We start from the raw sequence: 14,272 nt of genomic DNA, 5'->3' as shown, positions 1-14,272 counted from the left end.
ATTTTAAAAATGCAAATCTACCAAAAAAAAAAAAAGAGAGAGAGAGAGACAGAGTAATGCTGGTCAGTAGAGAAGTCATGGTTACTCCATGTAAACTGCCTAGTGTGCTCAGCATGGCAGAGATCACTGCCTGGGAAAAAGGTAGAAGGTAGAATCCCTGACTGCAAAGGATAGTTGGCGGTGGGGGGGGGGGACACAAAAGGTAACTAGAAAATGATCCTTTCAGGATTTGATGACACAGGCACACAGACAAAAATTTTATACACAATTTCATTAGGTTTAGCGATTTACTCAAGACCATCCACAGAACCTAACCGTAAGAATTTTTTTTTTTTAATTTAGAGATTTCGGAAAGCAATGTTCTGATTATTCAAAGCCTCTCTACTCAGAAATGCCAAAATGTGAGAATTCAACATGAGGACCAAAGCAGAAGGAAACCGAGAATGGAGAAGGGGAGCCAGGCAGCATCTCCGCGCTCCCAGGCGTAGGGACGGATACGGTGACCGCTGGAAGGGAGGCTCTGGTCTCCGCGCTGCAGCGACTCGCTAGGCTCTGATCAGCCGTCCAGGTTTTGTTAGTTGTCTGGGACCCGTTTCCCGTAGCTGGTCAGTCACGGAGCACAGGGCCGGCACCGGACAACCCAAGCTCATTCTCCGGGGGTCTTGGTTTTCCAATACGTAAAAAGGAAGCAACGGACTAATTCTTCCATGTCTAAGTCTGATTTAGGGTGAGAGGGACAGGAGAAAGCGGCCCGAAGTTAACCAGGACCGGCTGGGAGGAGCCTGCAGATCGGCGGCGCGGTGCTCCCGGGGGATGCTCGTCCGCGTTTTGCTTCGCTGCGCTGCGGGGCGCCCCGCGCGTCTGAGCACCGGCGGCGGTTCGTCGCGGTCACGGGAACACAGACCAGCGGCCTCCACCCAGCCCCGCTGCGGGACGCTTCACCCGGATGCCAGGTGACTGGGTAACTCCGGAGTTAGTTCCCCGCGGTTTCCGGAGCACTTGCCTCCCCAAGTCCACTGGTTCCGTAGGTGTGACCGCGACCAGCGAGAAGACCGCACCACCTGGAATCCTAGAGCGGACCGGAAGTGAGCGTGGCTCACCGGGCCCGGCCGGAACCTGCGGGCGCTGCTGCGGGTGTGTCTGCGGGGACGCCGGCTGAGCCGTGCAGTGTGTCTCTGGACCCGCTAGTCCGGGTTCCAGCGGGTCTGAGCGCCTCAGAGGCGGGCGCTGCGGCCGAGGCACGGGTGCGTGTGCGCGGTGACCGCCGGGCCTCCTCCTCGGGCAGCGTGTGAGCCCCTCTCCCTCTCCGCCCTCGCCCGGGCTGCCCCGAGCTTCGTCTCCCTGCCTGGGCTCATGTATCACATACCGAGGCTCCAGTTTGGGCCCGCGTGTCCTTGATAACCGCAGTTTTGGGTCCCGCGGGTATCTTGTCGCTCCACTGTGACCCTGACGCTTTACCGGGTCGTTCTGTGCTCACTACTTTCTAGTCTTTTCAGAGTATGGCTTGACTTTCAATGGAATTGCCTGATTATTTGTGCTGTCACGTAAACAAGTTCTTTTAAACTGCGTCGGCAGGTGTTGTGTGTTGTGTTTTCTTGTATTAAAAACTTTCCTGACCAGGAACAAAAAAGGAACTCAAGTAAAATCACCCATTTGCCTACAGCCCAAGTGGAGAGAGCCATTCCCTGAGCTGCCCTAAGCCCGGGATGGAAGCAGTCTCCACGGTCTTCCCAGCCTTGGCTGGCCAGGCTCCAGAAGAACCAGGGGAGATCATCAGAGTAAAGGTTAAAGAAGAAGACCATACTTGGGACCAAGAATCAGGCCTGCCTAGGAATTTGTCTTACACTAGGGAACTGTCTCGTCAGCGCTTCAGGCAGTTCTGCTATCAGGAGACACCTGGGCCCAGGGAGGCTCTGAGTCAGCTGCGGGAACTGTGCCGTCAGTGGCTGAGCCCAGAGATACATAGCAAGGAGCAAATCCTGGAATTGTTGGTGCTGGAGCAGTTCCTGACCATCCTACCCGAGGAGCTCCAGTCTTGGGTGCGGGAGCGTAATCCTGAGAGTGGAGAAGAGGTGGTGACTTTGCTGGAAGATTTGGAGAGGGAGCTTGATGAACCTAGACAGCAGGTGAGAATTTGGGTGCATGGATCCAGAATGGAGTAAGTGGGAGTAATTTCACACTGCTGGTTGCAAATCCTGGTTTGGGGCATTATTTCTTATTTGATCACTGGTGTAGACGAATACATTCATGCATATAACATAACAATCTTTGTGTATGATTCAAATAAGCAAATGATTTAACCAAACAAAACAATGATCTATTGTGTTGACCAATAGAAAACGTATTTAGTGACTATGAGATTAAAGAAATATACAGATTTTTTTTTTAATTGTCTTTTGTAGGTATCTAGACTCTCACTAATTAGCTGTGTAACCTTGGGCATATTACACATTCTCTGGGACATCAGTGTCTTCATCTGTACAATGAAAACACTAATGGCATGATTTCCTTGGTTCTTTTCAGTATCTAGAGTTGTTAGTCTGTAAAATGTTTTGAGCTCAAAATTATTTTTAGAAGAATTTTAAAAGCGTTTTGCCATTACACTAGAGTTATTTCTAAAGGAGTATATTTGCCTTCCTTGACAGTAATTTTAGAACATTATGGATACTGACAGATTTTTTTTTAGTGATACTATTTATACATTTACCTGAACTCTTTCAGAATATGAACACTTTATACAGTCTGATCTGTTAAAAACACATGTTTCTTGAATGCAAAATCTTTCATTAAGAGGTCAGTATGCTGGAAATGAATTGGGATAATGCCGAAATTGTGTAGGCTCATGCATGAGTTTTCCCAGCCAGTTGATGTTTGGGGCCATCAAGTGGGAGTAGCTGAATCCAAGTATCTGATTTAGCTGAGCACAGAAAGTCCTGAATACATACAATACTATACATAATGCCCATTTGCCCCCACATCCTTCCTCTGGCTGTCCTAGAAGCGCTTATTTACATGATTCCCTCCCACCTTTGTGCAATTTTTGCTAAACTTTTTTTGTTCCAGAAAAGGAGCAAGCAGAGGGTTTTGCAAGTGCCACAGAAGTGTGCTCGTTATACAGTTTCTGCTAGTGAGTATAAAGAAAAAGCTCTAACAGTTGAAGACAAGCTTCAAACTATACAGTGTTTTTAAATAAAAGAACCTGTGAGATTGGTTGTGCAACCGGCATAAAGGAGTAAACATATATACAATTAGAGACAATGATGGGAAAAATAAAAGAAAATTATCAAGCTGGAAAAACTGCCAGTGTTATGAAATCTATTGGAACAAGGTATAGGGAATTGGAGGAAATGGAGCATTTGTTAAGTGTATGGACTGAATACCAAACAAGGAAGCAATCCAGTGCAATCTTTCTCAAAGTTAAAGAGAATGCCTTTGCAAAGTATGAAGACGTTAAGAAAAAAAGCTGAAAATCCCACGGAAGTGCCTTCATTTAGTGCAAATCGTGGCTGGTTTAGTGGCTTCAAGAACTGCTGTACTTTCCACAGTATTAAACTGTCTGTGCAGATGAGGGCGTAAGTGCAGATGAAGTAGCTGCAAAGACGTTCCCCCCAGCATTGAGAAATTAGATTGATGAAGGCGGCTTTCCCCGGCTCAGATTTTCAGTTTTTATGAAGCCAGTCTCTGTTGGAAGCAGATGACCTCAGGGGCATCTGTGGAGAATTTGGGTGTGTGGATCCAGAATGGATTAAGTGGGACTGGAAGTACTCTAGAAACACACTGTGGGGTTTAAGGCTACAAAGGATCAACTGATGGTGATGCTGGGTGCAAATTCCAATGGAGGTTTAAAGCTAAAGCTTGTGATTTATCATTTGGCCAATCTATAAGCTTTACAATGAATTATAAAGACTAGCCATGGTGTCTACTATAGGTCTAGCGAGAGAGACTGGATGACATTTTTTTGTAGATCAAAAAAAAATTGGAAGAGAAAAAAATTGTCTTTTAAAATTCTTATACTTCTTAGTGACACACCAAGCCACCCTCCAGTAGTCACTGAGCTTACTTCAAATATCACAGTTCTCTTTTTACCTCCCAGTACAACTTCTTTACTTCAGTCCCCTGATCAGGGTGTGATTGCAATCTTTAAAGCTTATTATTTAAGGCAAACATTCAAGCTGTTGATTGCCTATACAGGGGGTGACAGTGCCGGAACAGTTTCTGAATTCAGTAAGCAATTTTACATTAAACTTATGATTGGTATTATGGCAGAGGCCTGGAATGATTTCACAAAAGCCTGTTTGCATGCGGTGTGATATAAAATTCTCCCTGGTTTAATTCATGCTTCCAAAGTCTTTGAGCCTTCAGAAGAGCTCTGCAAAAATCAAAGCAAGCTGTGTTGCTCTTGCAAAGGGGGTTGGATTCAGAAAAGACAAGATGCTACATTAAGAAAGGCAAAGGAGATATAACTAAAAACAATATAGAAACATTGAATGGATCATGGATTTTTCAAAAACCACAAAATCTATTTTGGGGATAACTGGAGAAATCTAACTATAACCCTATGCTAGATGCTTAGTGTGAGGAGAGGACAATTTCTTTCCACCCAACACGGTTATGCAACTTGGTTGACTTTTTTTTTTTCCCCATCCAGAGCACGTTGGGCTAATGTTTTCCACAAGTGATCTAAAACAACTGTCAGGTTATTTCCTGGGTAAACAGCTCATTAGTCTCTATTAGATAATTTGCATTCCCTCCTCCCTTACCCCAATATTTATTTTTTTTTTTACTATTTTTTGAGACAGAGTCTCTCTCTGTTGCCAGGCTTGAGTTCAGTGGCATGTTCTCAGCTCACCGCAACCTCCATCTCCCAGGTTCGAGCGATTCTCCTGCCACAGCCTCCTAGTAGCTGGGATTACAGGCACCCACCATAATGCCCTGATAATTTTTGTATTTTTAGTAGAGACGGGGTTTCACCATGTTGGCCAGGCTGGTCTCGAACACCTGACTTCAAGTGATCCACTGGTCTCGGCCTACCGAAGTGCTGGGATTATAGGTGTGAGGCAGTATGCCTGGCCCAATATTTACTTTTAATTAACCACATTGACACTCGTTTATAATTTTTTTCAGTCATCACAGTTTAGGAGACATTTCTCTAACATGTTTTCATTGTTATTCCCAGAAACAGAAACCAGAGGGATATGTTTTAACTCCTGTCCTATAGAGATTATAGAGACGTCAGTTTCTGTTGTATGGCTCTGGCTTTTTTTTTTTTCTCCCTCTCCCCCTTCCAATCTATGGTTTTATTAGAACCAGCATTTTTCATTTCTTATATCATCTTGTACTTCTCTTAAGAATTCAATAAAGACTGATTTTTTTTTCTCCTTACATTCTATTTTAGTGGAAGAACACAAGTTTGGCTATGACAAACTAGAATTATTTGTACTGTTTACCAAATGTACCTATTTGTCCCCAGGTCTCACAGGACACATATGGGCAGGAAGTTCCTATGGAAGAAATGACTGCTCTGGATTCTGCAAAGGCGTCTTTAGGCACCCAGCTTCAGTCTATGGAAGACAGAATGGAATGTGAATCTCCAGAGCCATACCCACTTCAAGATAATGGTTAGAATAATTTAGTTCTAAGAAAGAGGGTGAGGCTTGGGAGAAGGAAGGATCTAATACTGAAAGTTATCAAACCTCATTTCACTTCTACTGAATTTATTAATAGTTGAACAAAAAGTCAACCAGTATAATGTAATGTTATTAAGGGAGTTGAATTAAAACAGGTAATAATGTAAAAAATACTTGAACACCAGATTTGTTATGGTGTTACCTGATTTACCCACAGGTACTTACTGACTTTGTAATGAAGTTAGATGACTTAAATTTACTAGTTCATTACTGCTGCAGAACCAAACTGGGGTTCACTTGCCTGGCACAGGAAAGCCACACATTCACATCAGCAGGAGAAAGGAGGGCATTTCTGCAGAGTGTCAAGCAAGGAGAACTGGGCCTCTCACAATTAAGACCCTGATGGTTTGCAAGTAAGGTTTTTTTAAGGGTTTTTTTAAAGCAGGGAGGGCCAAGATGGGTGGATCACGAGGTCAAGAGATGGAGACCATCCTGGCCAACATGGTGAAACCCCATCTCTATTAAAAATACAAAAATTAGCTGGCATGGTGGCGCATGCCTGTAATCCCAGCTACTCAGGAGACTGAGATAGGAGAATCACTTGAACCCGGGAGGCGAAGGTTACAGTGAGCCAAGATTGTGCCACTGCACTCTAGCCTGGCAACAGAGCAAAACTCTGTCTCAGAAACACACACACACACAGAGGCAGAGTTTACGAGCAAAGTCATAAATCAGTTCGTGGACACTGTACATTTGTTTGACCCAAAAAGGTAGGACAGACATCTCAAAGAAGGGACTTTACAGGTCATAGGTAGATTCAAAGACTTTCTCGTTTGCAATTGGTTAAGGAGGCAAAGCTTTATCTAAAAATTTGGGATCAGCGGAAAAGAAGGTTAGCTCTGGCTTGTGGGTGTAACTTCTTCCAGGGCCCCCAAGAAGAACTTTAGAAAAAGAACAGCTGTTGTAGTTCAGTCCTCAGTTCCCCCTTATCTGAGGTCTTCAGACCAGTGGATCCATTTGGTGGAGGTATGTGTTTCTGAACAACAGCTTAGGGATATATGTTAAGATGTTATCTTTAGCTGATATAGGGAACATCTCATGACTATTTTGGCTGTTGTTTTAAGGTATTATCTTCTTGTTTATCAAGTTGCTCATTTACTTCTTAGAGATAGTTAGAGCCTGGATTCCCTTGAAGGAACTCAGGATTTCCTGTTATTACCATGCTTGGTGGTTGGAGGGTAGCTGACAGGCCTGTAAGAGAAGTCCCTGCTCTGAGGATTCGGTATTCAAATTGATAGCATAAATGACGTTGACTTGAGTGCAAGTAATTTTCCAAGCAACTATAAAACTATCTAGAGATATGCTAATTCCAAGTTATTCTATTTTTTCCAAAATAGTTTTTTCCTTAACAGCCACATTTGAAGTATTCTTAGTGTTTCTGTTATTGTGACTGTTCTAGAAATTTTTAATAAGCTTTATTAAGTCAGAAATTTTTTACTAATGTAGACACACATATTCTTATTAAAATTAGTAATGAAGATATTTGTATTGGGTTTGCAGTTAATAGCCCTGAAAGGGAGCTGATATGGATAGATTAGGTTGGAACTTACTCCTCAAATGTTGATTTAATAGCTAACCTGACTGAATAAAAGAGAAAACATGTAGTGTGGAGATTTTTTAAAAATCTATTATTGTCTTGCTGAGGTTCCTCCAAAAAAAAAAGTCTTTGCATAGTAAATAAACAAACGTTAATTTGCATCCTGTTTTACATAAAACATGCTTCAGTCCTGAAAACTGCTCTGGAAAGTCACATCCTGACTTTCTGCTCTTTATTGTGTGAAACTTCTTGTTACTGGCTGGAGTCCTTCATTTACACTGTTTGTTCCACCTAGGTTGGACTCTTTAATCAAAATGGTATCCCCTGGCCTGGTGCAGTGACTCACACCTGTAATCCCAGCACTTTGGGAGGCCAAGGCAAGTGGGCAGATTGCTTGAGGCCAGGAGTTCAAGACCAGTCTGGCCAACATGGTGAAACCCCATCTCTACTAAAAATATAAACATTAGTTAAGTGTCGTGGTGCATGCCTTTAGTCCCAGCTATTTGGGAGACTGAGACAGGAGAATTGCTTGAACCTGGAGGCAGAGGTTACAGTGAGTTGAGATTATGCCACTGCACTCTAGCCCGGGTGACAGAGTGAGACTCCGTCTCAAAAAAAAAATGGTATCCCCCTTCTGTGTGTCCATATCCCCTGTTTATGCCTCAAGCACTACTGGCTCCTCTGGCAATATATTTATTTTAAATATATTCCCAATTATCCTAATTGATTTTTCCCTTTGTTTCAGGGTCATTTTTGTGGCTTTCCATGATGTCTCAAAGCATGGGTGATGATAACCTCGGTAGCTTAGATACTAATGAAGCCGAAATTGAACTAGAAAACATGAAAGAAAAGTTCTTCAGAAGCTTAGCAGTGTTACTGGAAAACAAAAGTAATAATACTAAGATATTTTCTAAAGCAAAATACTGTCAGCTGATAAAGGAAGTGAAAGAAGCTAAAGCTAAGGCAAAAAAGGAATCGGTTGACTACCGTCGCTTGGCTAGATTTGATGTTATCCTTGTACAAGGAAATGAGAAGCTAATTGAGGCTATAAATGGGGAGACGGATAAAATACGGTATTACTTACACAGTGAGGACTTATTTGACATTCTGCATGATACGCATCTCAGCATTGGACATGGTGGACGTACTCGCATGGAGAAAGAATTACAAGCGAAATACAAGAATATCACAAAAGAAGTTATAATGTTATACCTGACCCTCTGTAAACCATGCCAACAGAAAAATTCAAAACTCAAGAAAGTTCTAGCATCAAAACCAATTAAGGAAGTTAGTTCAAGATGCCAAGTAGATCTTATAGACATGCAGTTGAATCCTGATGGGGAATATAAATTTATTATGCATTATCAAGATCTTCGTACAAAGTTAAGTTTTTTGCGGTCACTAAAGTCTAAAAGACCAATGGAAGTTGCACACGCTCTTTTAGATATATTTACAATTATTGGAGCACCCAGTGTCCTACAATCTGACAATGGGAGGGAATTTTCAAGCCAGGTTGTCAGTGAACTCAGTAATATTTGGCCAGAATTGAAAATTGTCCATGGGAAGTCTCAGACCTGCCAAAGTCAGAGTCCTGCAGAACAAACTAATGAGGCTATCCGAAAGAGGATTTTCTCCTGGATGCAAACTAAGAACTCATCACATTGGGCTGAATTTTTGTGGTTCATTCAGATGACCCAAAATCAACCCTATCACAGAAGCATGCAACAGACTCCATGTGAAAGCGCATTTAGCTCTGAAGCTAAACTGGGCTTGTCCCATTCTCAGTTAACTGAAGAACTTGTTGCCAGCCTGCATACAGAAAATGAATTAGATCAGGCTGACAAAGAGTTAGAAAATACTTTAAGAGCCCAGTATGAAGAGAACATTGAGACTGGAACAGATAGTAGTGATATTGAAGACAATCTTCCTGCCACCCCTAAGGTGGCTGAAAGAAACTCTCCTGAAAGCAGACTAAGATTTTTATCCTGTGTAGTTTGTGAAAAAGAATGCACAGGTGCTAACAGTTGTATATCATGTGATGGAAATATCCATGCAATTTGTGGAGTGCCCTCTCAACATGGGACTGAGGGCTGTGGTCGGCAAATAACTTGTAGCCTTTGCTATGAAACCAGCACAATGAAAAGAAAACATGATGAGATTCAAAGAAGTTTGCCTGTTCAACCTTCCAAAATGCTAAAGCCATCAGGGACACCATTTTCACCAGACAAAGTAGGAGATTGGGTAAGATTGAATATCTGCCATAGATGAAAGCAGGGAAGAGTCCATTACACTTTACTGTGAATAAGCGTTGTTTGATAAGGTATATGAAGGCACATTTTCATTACCTTGGATATATTTCCCCCAAAGAAGGCCTAATTACTTTTACTGCTTCCTCCCCCCTTTTTTTCCAGGTTGGAAGTTGTAAAGTTCTAACCATGAATGCTGTCTTTTATATTATTCTGGAGGTGATGAACAGTATCTCTTTTACTCCCTTCTGATGTCAGGCAATTTCTTGGGGGAATGAGAAAGCTAAGATTGAGGGAGTAAATAGTGTGTATGATGGTATGTTTCTACAGAAGAATGGATTTGGTAACAGATGAATTTGTTTCTCTGTTTCAATCACGTGAGTTTGGGTGGAGGGCAAGCTAAGAAAGGACATTTCAAATCAAGTGAAGAAGTATTTTGGGGGGTAGGGATTCATAAATTTGCTTGTAGGATAGAGGTTTGTGTTGGGAAATACTTCAGTTTGGAAATTTAAATGGAGAACATGAAGTAGAACCAAAAAGATTTAAAATCAGTAGGCTTCGCGAGGTAGGGTTAATGTTTTGAAATATGGAGGTTACACATGACTTAGACTAGTGGTATTCAACCTGTGATTGGCAGACCAGTGCTAGTATAAAAACTCCAGTCCATATTAAGTACAAAAGTTGAGGGTAAGTATGTAGAAACATTTTTAACAATTGACATTACTGCAACCTCCAAGCACATGATTAATAAACTCATCTTACTGAATAGAATATAGACCAATTTAACTGCTGTTAAACTCTCAAGGTGAGTCACATGTGGTGGGGGTTACACACTAGTCAAACACAATAGGTCCCCATTACAACATGTGATACTTTATGCTTAGTTTATCAGCCATAACCCAAAGATATATAAAATTCTGAGAAAATAAAGGCATTTCTTTGTTTTTATAAATTAATTTTAAAATAATTTTTTATTTTAATCAAGTCTAGTTTTAATTTTGTGGTTTAACATTGTTAGCTAAAGCAGGAAAGTAAAATTTGTATTATTTATTTACTTTTAATCCTAATTTTCAGATGGCGAAACAAGCTTCACTGGACTTTTTTATCAAGAAAAGACATGCCTTTTCTGAACACAGTGGTAGTAATAAAAGAAATGGTAACAATAGGAGTCATCCTGAAGAAGGGAAAACCAAAAGAGTTCATGCTAGTTTCACTCGGAAATATGATCCTTCATATATTGAGTTTGGTTTTGTAGCTGTAATTGACGGTGAAGTACTAAAACCACAGTGTATTATTTGTGGAGATGTACTGGCTAACGAAGCAATGAAACCATCAAAGCTTAAGCGACATTTATATTCAAAACATAAAGAAATAAGTTCACAACCAAAAGAATTCTTTGAAAGAAAGAGTAGTGAATTGAAAAGTCAGCCGAAGCAGGTGTTCAACGTTTCTCATATAAACATTAGCGCTTTGCGGGCTTCATATAAAGTAGCACTTCCGGTTGCTAAGTCTAAAACACCATACACCATTGCTGAGACACTAGTGAAAGACTGCATCAAAGAAGTGTGCTTGGAAATGTTGGGTGAATCTGCAGCAAAGAAGGTAGCTCAGGTACCACTTTCCAATGACACCATAGCTCGACGTATTCAGGAACTGGCTAATGATATGGAAGATCAACTCATCGAGCAAATAAAACTAGCAAAGTATTTTTCATTGCAGCTTGATGAATGCAGAGATATTGCTAACATGATAATTCTTTTAGTCTATGTGAGGTTTGAACATGATGATGATATAAAGGAAGAGTTCTTTTTTTCAGCCTCTTTGCCTGTAAACACAACTAGCTCAGAACTATATGAAGCTGTAAAGAATTATATTGTTAACAAATGTGGTTTGGAATTTAAATTTTGTGTAGGAGTATGTTCTGATGGTGCAGCTTCAATGACAGGAAAACATTCTGAAGTGGTAACCCAGATTAAGGAACTTGCACCAGAATGTAAAACAACACACTGCTTCATTCATCGAGAAAGTCTTGCTATGAAAAAAATATCAGCTGAACTAAATAGTGTGCTTAATGACATAGTAAAAATTGTGAATTATATAAAATCTAATGCATTGAATTCGAGATTATTCTCTTTATTATGTGATAATATGGAAGCTGATCATAAGCAGCTGTTATTGCATGCTGAGATACGGTGGTTATCACGGGGAAAAGTTCTGTCAAGAATGTTTGAAATACGAAATGAACTCTTATTGTTTCTGCAAGGCAAGAAACCTGTTTGGTCCCAACTTTTTAAAGATGTGAATTGGACAGCCAGACTTGCTTATTTGTCTGATATCTTCAGTATTTTTAATGATCTTAATGCTTCTATGCAAGGGAAGAATGCAACTTATTTTTCAATGGCAGATAAAGTCGAAGGACAAAAACAAAAGTTAGAAGCTTGGAAAAACAGAATTTCTACAGATTGTTATGACATGTTCCATAATTTAACAACAATTATCAATGAAGTAGGTAATGATCTTGATATTGCACATCTACGAAAAGTTATCAGTGAACATCTTACAAATTTGTTAGAATGTTTTGAATTTTATTTTCCACCAAAAGAAGATCCACGCATAGGAAATTTGTGGATCGAAAATCCATTTCTTTCATCAAAAGATAATTTAAATTTAACTGTAACTCTACAGGATAAGTTGTTGAAGCTGGCTACTGATGAAGGATTGAAAATCAGTTTTGAAAATACAGCATCACTTCCTTCATTTTGGATCAAAGTTAAAAATGAATATCCTGAGCTTGCTGAGATTGCTTTAAAATTGCTTCTTCTTTTCCCCTCAACATACCTCTGTGAGACCGGATTCTCTACTTTAAGTGTTATTAAAACAAAACATAGAAACAGTTTAAATATACATTATCCCCTGAGAGTAGCACTGTCATCAATCCAACCTAGATTAGACAAATTAACAAGCAAGAAGCAGGCTCACTTATCACATTGAACACTTTAAATATTTATCTGTAAGGTGTTTGTTCAATGTATGCATATAGGCATTCAGTGTGAGGAATTTGCTGTTTCACTTTAAACTTTAGTTACAATTTTCTAAGTATGAAAAGTTGAGTGAAATCGCAGTTTTCTATATAAATTGCCTATATGTATATTTTCTATTAAGAATGTGTAGTTTTTTCCTGTTGTATTTGTCATATTGATTAAAATATAATTTTAAATATGTTGATTCTAATATTAAAACATTTGGTCTTATAATTTGTGTCTTACTGTATTTCATTAGCATGTTAAGATTGTAGGACAACTTCAGGATGGGGGATGTTTTCTTTGAAATAGACTAGGTTGGTGAAGGGAAGTGAATTCATGAGGTAGGCTTAGAATTCAAATGCAGAGGGCGGGTCAGTAAGATAGTAAGTTTGTTAAGCTGATCCAGAGTGGTTAGGTTGGAAACTGATGTTAAGTTTGTTTTGTAGGTGCATGTTTAGACAAAATATGAGTGAAATAGGAGTAAATGCTTATTTTATAATAGTATTCTGGCCTTGAATTCATATTGATAAATTCTGATTTCATAAGGAGGGGGCATTGGACCATACTGACAAGTTCATGTTAGGAGGTTTCTAGATTTTACTAGAGTTGATTGCCTTTAAGGTGCTCTAGGACAAAGTCGGGAATTATTGGCACCTCAATTAGATTTAACAGCCTCTATTTTGTTTGGAGCCAATTCAGAAACATGTCACAAATACCTGTTCTTGTGTCTGTGAACTCGTTTAGAATGATCAAAAGCAGACTATTCACATAAGACAGGTTCTTTAGCATAAAAACATGACAGAATCCTTGAAGAAAACATCTTTTCCTAGACAGGGTAACAACTTAGAGTAAGTGCTTCTTTTCAAATAAATATAACAGTCTAAGGAAAGGAAGAATATTTAGTGGTTCAAAATGTTACGAAGAATTTAACCTTTTGGTAAAGGAAGTTTCAGGTATCCTCTAAACCTCTGAAAGTAGAGGAAAGGTTCATATTTAGTCCTGAAATCTCAGTTGGATTATGTTTTATTGTGTGTTTGTTTTAATAAAATCTTATAGCTTTTCAAAACCTTGTAATGGTGGATAGATTTAGAAGATAGTGGTTTGATTTTTCCCACCGACAAATTATATGGCCTGTTTCTTATCTGACCATATTTTGGAACTAAGAGATTTTAAAATATTTTACCGTTTATTTTATTGATTGAATAAAGTATTTTGTTTCCTACTTTTAATTTTAAAAGGCAATGTGGTGATTTTATATTTATTTCTATAAAAACAATGTAGTCTGGAAGAAATAAAGAGGGAATTAAAAGTACATTTTAAAAGAACTAAACTCCCTTACTTTCTAAGAAATATTAAATAAAGTATTGGATGTCTGAGACTGGTATGAAGCCTTCTCATATACTTGAAGTAGGGGCCTGCCTGTTTTTATTTTTTCTGCAAATGATTCAGTGCCAGGAGGCTAAATTGCTTTATCCTTTTTTAAGACATAGGAGTATATGTCTTTCCTTCCTTCCCTCCCTGTTTTATTGTCTCACTGTACATTTTTTTAGAGCACAGCTTCATTGAGATTTTTTATTGAGATCATGAAATCTTACTGCTTATTCTTAACGTGAATTTGATGATTCGTGATTCTGTAGGTAACTTGATTTTTCTCTTCCTATTTTCTGCTTGTTTTGCAGCAAGTTCACATGTCTATACACATGTGGTATATGAATATACTGCAAAGGCATTTTGTGTATACTTATGACTACTGTATGCAGTACTGTTTATTTCCATCTA

At 39.6% G+C, this 14,272-nt stretch overlaps 1 protein-coding gene across 1 annotated transcript; it reads left to right on the top strand.

Annotated features, from left to right (window-relative positions):
• Nucleotides 1–1,115: 1,115 nt before the first annotated feature.
• Nucleotides 1,116–13,735, top strand: SCAND3 (SCAN domain containing 3). Its single transcript, XM_003944710.2, has 4 exons — nucleotides 1,116–2,126; nucleotides 5,471–5,618; nucleotides 7,970–9,465; nucleotides 10,545–13,735. The coding sequence occupies exons 1-4, from the start codon at nucleotides 1,707–1,709 to the stop codon at nucleotides 12,459–12,461; spliced, it is 3,981 nt and encodes a 1,326-aa protein (XP_003944759.2). The 5' UTR covers nucleotides 1,116–1,706; the 3' UTR covers nucleotides 12,462–13,735.
• The last annotated feature ends 537 nt before the right edge of the window (nucleotides 13,736–14,272 follow it).

Source organism: Saimiri boliviensis, chromosome 4 (genome assembly GCF_048565385.1).
Source record: "Saimiri boliviensis isolate mSaiBol1 chromosome 4, mSaiBol1.pri, whole genome shotgun sequence".
NCBI classification, from domain to species: domain Eukaryota; kingdom Metazoa; phylum Chordata; class Mammalia; order Primates; family Cebidae; genus Saimiri; species Saimiri boliviensis.
This window is presented reverse-complemented; position numbering and strand designations above follow the sequence as displayed.

Coding starts and splice junctions, on each gene's coding strand:
- SCAND3 (XM_003944710.2), top strand. CDS start 1,707: ATGGAAGCAGTCTCCACGGTCTTCCCAGCCTTGGCTGGCCAGGCTCCA. Junction 2,127..5,470: donor TTGATGAACCTAGACAGCAG/GTGAGAATTTGG, acceptor ATTTGTCCCCAG/GTCTCACAGGACACATATGG. Junction 9,466..10,544: donor CAGACAAAGTAGGAGATTGG/GTAAGATTGAAT, acceptor CCTAATTTTCAG/ATGGCGAAACAAGCTTCACT.